General features: G+C 40.6%; 1 protein-coding gene across 2 annotated transcripts in view; it reads left to right on the top strand.

Moving 5' to 3' along the window:
* TTC13 (tetratricopeptide repeat domain 13) overlaps positions 1-6000 on the top strand; it is a 73236-nt gene that overhangs the window by 22274 nt on the left and 44962 nt on the right. The window contains exon 5 of one of the 2 annotated variants that reach the window (XM_012660323.1): positions 5568-5633. The exons of the other annotated variant lie outside the window; for it this stretch is intronic. Coding sequence (XP_012515777.1) covers positions 5568-5633 — 66 coding nt within the window. The remainder of the gene's footprint in view (positions 1-5567; positions 5634-6000) is intronic. 2 annotated transcript variants of the gene reach the window in all.

Raw genomic sequence — 6000 nt, forward strand, 5'->3', positions numbered from 1 at the left:
CAGTCTGCATCTGAAAACTCTTGAATTCTAGAGTTTATAAATTAGTGCTGTCTCTATATCAATGCTCTGAAGTCACTTACACATGTGCGTGCATCAGTAATAGTGTTCTTGAAAAGCAGAACCTTTTCTTTATTTCTTTGTTGCTTTGGTGTCCATGCAGGGCTGTGTGTAACATAAGTGCTTCAGTAATTTTATGAGGCAATTTCGTCTTTGCTGTTAATTGTGTGACCCTGAGCTCATCTGATTCTGGTGGAACTTAATTTATGAAAGAACATTGTTTCTTATTTTGCATAATTTACATAAGCAGACAAAATTGAAAACATTCCTCTGCATGTAATTTTTGAAGCATTCTTTATGTAAATCTGTGTGTCTGTCACTTGAGCTAAATATAATCCTCTTCGCATTGCTTTTTTGACTTGTTTTTGGAGCCAGTGACTTTCCAATTTTAATCAAAAAGCCAGCTTTGTGGTGGAAAAATAAATATCTGTAAAATTTAAAGTCACTGTGTAAGTAATAAAATGAGGATAATATATTAGACTTTTTTAGAGAATTGAGACATCTGAGTGGACATAACTCCATTAAGGCAACTATCTTATTATACTATGATTTTGCAGTTGCATCAAGTAAATAAAATTGGAAGATTGGAATATGAATTTTTATTTAACTCATTTAAAATTCTAAAACTTTATATAAAATATAAATTTTGTAAAAACACTTCGAAAAATTCATATTCTGAGCCTCATTTTTTTAGAAGTAAACATTGGTATTTGAAAAGAATAATTATAGCATTTTATAGAGAAAAGTTTTGACTTGTTAACATCCAAAGCTATTAATATGTAAGATAATTAAATAAAGTATCAATTTTTAAAAGTAATAAAATTTGTTATTGAAACTTAGAAAACTTAATACTAGACTATAAATATAATAAACAGCCACAGTAATTACACCTACTTTTGTTAGAAAAAAATGCTGTTAGAAAAAAATTCTAAAAAGAGTAAATTGAATAGAGAAAACCTAAATACTTTGCAGATGTGCACAACACCCAGTGAGTGCTGTAGCAATGAGGAGACCAGAGGATGATTCCAGGGAGGCCTGTGCAAGGGGCTCCAGGTCAGGCACACATCAACTCCCGGAGCCGTGATGATGATGATGCCTGAATTCAGGAAGCTACTAGTGTTGAAATATTTCAGCTGTAATCCACCTTTGAGTAGCTGGGTTTTTTGTTTCTTTTTTAAGGTTTAAAATTTTTGTTGATATAAAAATGTTCCAGCCTCAAGAGCGGGTGGTGTACCATAAGCCATTCACCACGTTGCATCTGTCGTAAAGCTTTGCCTTCCTGTTACCCTGGATCTGGCCCTTGTTTTACATTGACTACGTGCCGCTATTTCTTGCCATGGCATCCTGCCTGCCTCCTCTTTGAGAAAGAACAGGCTTAGCAGAGCTAACTTTGATCTGATAGCCTTTAAGATTCAATAAGGTTTTCCTAGCTGCCTAATATACGGTGGTCAATGTTTGCTGCTAAGTAACTGCCATGCATTAAGACTTATATGCCAGGTGTGGGCCAGGGGCCGCATACGCAAAGATGAAAAGACACGCCCTCAAAGACATTGTGTGCTAATGTAGTGATAAGCGTGCAGATGCAGAACAGTGATCTAGTAAGAGAGTCACTTCCATGGAGCTACATCCGCTTGGATGTCTGAAAGGCATCTTCAGCTCAATGAGTTTCACCCTCATACTCTCCCCTGATCCCTGCACACCCACCCACCTGAATCATATTCCAGTGCTGTCAGCTCAACCAATGGCATCACCTTGCACATGCTCCGCACGTCTGTTTGCTGCTTACTTTATCACCGAGCTCTGTCTGTGTACCTCCTGAATGTCTCCTGAGCCCATCTACTGCTCTCCTGCTCTGCTCAGATACGCCCAAGGCGCTATCATGTGCCAGATGACCAATGCACTTGTCCTTTCCTGGCTCCTCTCCTCACACCCATCCCACATGCGTACCATACACACTGTGTACCTTAAATGCACAAGTCCTTTATCAGGCCCCTCCTACCTCTCCAGCTTCATCTTGGAACAGGTGCTATGTTCCCTGCCTCCCTTGGGGCCCTTGCACAGCCTGCTCTCCCTGCCTGGACCAGCAACTCAGATTCTTGCCCTCCCCTCTTTCCTTCCTGCTGATCTCAGCCCAGCTATCTCTTCTTTAGGGAATACTTTCTTTGTCTATATCTTTATGCATTTTCTGAAAGCACCACTCACTACTCTAGCACTTACTGAAGATGTAGCTTTACATTTATATTTGTGATTCTTTGGCTGTGCTCCAGGAATGCAAAGATCTTGCCATCTGTTTTGGTGTTTGCTTGCTTGTTCCTAGCACATAGCAGGAATAGAATAGCTTTGTGTGGTATTCCTGGCACATGAAACCTGATGTGGCTAACGGTAGGCCCTGAGTAAATGTTTGTTGAATGACTGACTAACATCCATACAATGTACAGTGGGAACAAAGGAAAAGGATCATATTTATTTTCCAGGGGAATCTGGAAGGAGTCAGAGAAAAGGTGGTGTTTGAGCTGAGACTTAAAGAATAGAAGGGATTTCTTGGGCACAGAGGCAATGGGTGGGTGTTTCAGACAGAGGCAATAGCATTTGCAAATGCACTGAGCTTGGGAGAGCATTATGTAGGGAATTATTTAATAGTTCTGATTTCTAGAGTATGACATGTGAGTGGGGGATAGCAAGGAGATGAGGCTGAAACAGAAAGGCAGGAAAATGATCAGTATTTTCTGCAGAGGCATTTAGATGTTATCAGATTGTGGGGTGCCACTCTTTCATGGGTCCTGAAATTAATTGGTGAGTCAAGACTAGCACTTTTTAAAAAATGAAATATATTGGACTAGAAAATACCAGATTACATTGTGTATAGTAAGGCTAGGTATGAGTAAGTGAAACTTTTTTTTTGATATGTGTGTGTATATTATGCACATGTGTATGTGTGTACTGGGTTGCAATGTAAAACGTATTTCAGTGGTTGGTTTGGAGTAAAAAAAAAAAATTTTGAATGTCACTGAGCGAGGTGTTGGGGAGCCATTGAATAATTTCAGTCCAGGGGAGTGACATGATCGGATTCCAGTGTTAAAAAGGTAACTCTTGGTGTGTGTCTGGAAAATGGATCAGAAGAAGCGGGGAAACAGGTAAGGTGATCACAGTAGCCTCAGTGTGAAAGGAAGGCTTAAAATAGGGCAGTGGCCAGTGGAGCAGGCGGGACGACACCAATCTGTGATGGAGGTGAGATAGGTGGGATTCCATGAGGGCTGTGTTAGCGAGGGAGGTGAGGACACCCAGAGCGCCAGCCCTGGCTGCAGGTTTACGGGATGCCAGTCACGTCAATAGACTGTTTACACCTTTTTCTGATTCACCTCTTGGTCATGTGGAATAAACTTTTTTCTTAGGGGAAAAGCTGCTTGAACTGCATATTTTAAACTGTAACAAATCTGAGCATAGGTTTTTATTAATAATCCCTGGAGATGCCATCCCAAAGGATGAACATGGTAGACTTCTGTCTCTAGCCCCAGCCTGGCTGAGATTCCGTTCTGCCCTGTTGACTGTTCGGTCTTCGGGCTTCTCTGCTACAGAAAGGCATGAAGGCAGTCTCACTCCAGTTCCTCAGAGGTGCCCTGCTTTCCTGCTCGCCTTCTCCCTCCAAACCACTTGCACTGCCTTTCTTTAAGCCAGGAAGGATATTTAAATGTTAAATGTGGTTATCTCTGGGTGGCAGGATTATAGGGTACCCTTTACTTCCTGCTTTGTGCTTTTCGTTGTTTTCTAAATTTTCTACAATGAAACATGTATTAAACTTTTTTCTGATTATAAATGAACATGTTTGTTTTAAACAATTAAAAGGAATGCAACAGTGTATTAAGTGCAATGAGAATATATCAAGTAATCTCCCTCCCCGTAGAGAATTCTAATGGGAACATATCAAGTAATCTGCCTCCCAGAGAGAGTATTTTGGAGAGTTTTTTTCTATGCACATAATGGCCCAAACAATCACATATAAGTACTATTTATAAGACGTAACTACCATTCCTCTGTAGGTCTGTAACTTGTACTTTTTCCCCTGTAGCAAATAGCATGAGCCAGTTAACACGTAAGTTATAAATCATGAATCTGGAACTCTCTAGGGGCCATAGAGGTAACTTAAATGAGCAAAGCAAGTTGGTGTAATGTGGCAGCGATGAGTGGGCCTTGCAGTGAATGGGGGAAGGCGTATGCCTCATCTCAAGAGGCGACCAGTATTTAGCTCCAGTTATTTATGTATTTATTTATTTTTTGCCGGGTGAGAATGCCAAAACGTGGGCGTATCTTTGCTGAATTTTATTTTTTCTTAGAATACAGGTAACCAGGAATTTGTTGGATCTCTTGATATTCTAAGGGAAGCTAAAAACCTGAAATTGTTTAGTTCGATTTTTGTGATTTTTCTTACCTGGGTTATGGCCAGTGATGTACCAGTTTGCCACTGGATATAAATGGACCTCACTCTACTTAAGTAGCCTTTTATAAAACTTTTAAATGTGTGGCATCTTTTCCTTTATGTTTTCCCATTTACTTGTCATTGAAGTGGATATGTTTTTTCTAAAATCCTGACAGATACCCATCTCAGATTTGAAACTGAACAGTAGGTTAGTCTATCAGACGCCTAGTCCCGTGGGGTTCTGTTACATTCCTTAGCAGCATCAGGGCTTTCACTCAGGACCTTAGAGCCGGAGGTGGCTGTTTACTCTTTTTTCTTAAATGTATAGCAGAGGATTCAGAGAAGAAGTAAGCATTGTTGGGGCTAAATTTAGACCAGTGGCATTTCATTCACTCAGCAAATAGAATAGTTCATGCCACTAATTTTTGCATAAGAGCTCAGTGGCAGGGACAGCAGATGCTCCGTCCTTGGGCCTGATAGGTGTTCATCCAGTCTGTCAGGATGGTGGGATAGTTTGAGAGCTTGGGAGCAGGCTGCAGAGAGGATCCGATTTTTAATTCTGATTAATTCCATTAGTATAAAGGATTGGATTAATCTCTGACAGACTGTGGAGCAGGCTCATTTCTCCTTCCTCATTGTGATGGCACTGAAGAGTTCTTTCCTTTTCAGATGACTTCATGGATATATGAAAGCAAACAAACTAGTAAGAGGCATTACCCAGTCTTTTATCGCATCTCTTTACCCTGTGAGCCTCCTTTTTCTCCTCTGGAAGAGATGGGCTCTGATGCTGCCAATCAGAGAGTTGTTGAGACGATTACATGGTAAATAAAATAACTGAAAGGAACTAGCACAGTGCTCAGTAATGCTGGTTCCCTTCCCCTCTCTTTATTATTTTTTTCAGTGCGAAACTCTTACCACATCTCATTCAAGTGAGCTTTTAAGAATATGGGCTTTTCAGGTTGGAAACTGCGATGAGTGGTCGTAGCATAAAGAAGTAGAGCTGTCACTGTGGCATTAACATGCTTTAAGCAGAAACTGATTTTTTTTTTTTTATTTGTTTATAGTTTTTGACGTGTTTCTGTTTTGGTCTGACTAGGAGGAGCCTGATCTGGTTAGTGCAATTTATGGCCGAGGGATAGCCTATGGAAAGAAGGGACTACATGTGAGTATGTAATAGTTACGATTGCCATAGCGCCTACACGACCTGACACGGACCAGGGTTCCACTAGAACTCTCACGGGACACGGAGTGGTATCTATCGTTCCAGTTCGCAGATGAGAAAATGGCAATTTTCTAAGATCCAATGGCTAGGAAGTGGTAGACTGGAGATTTCCACCCAGGTCTTCTGAAGTCCGTTTTGATGAACTGGACACAGAGCAAGAATAGCAGGAGACCCTGACTGCGTTCCTAAGAAGTAGTCAAGGGCCAAAGCAGAGAAGGCAGCGATAGTGTAGTAAGACTTGGAATTTGAGTTCCTTTCACAATTGTTAAGGGTTGAGTGAAAAACCAAAAGTTTTTTTTTTTTTTTT

The sequence above is a fragment of the Propithecus coquereli genome, unplaced genomic scaffold (assembly GCF_000956105.1).
Source record: "Propithecus coquereli isolate 6110/MARCELLA unplaced genomic scaffold, Pcoq_1.0 Scaffold66, whole genome shotgun sequence".
Classification (NCBI taxonomy): Eukaryota; Metazoa; Chordata; class Mammalia; order Primates; family Indriidae; genus Propithecus; species Propithecus coquereli.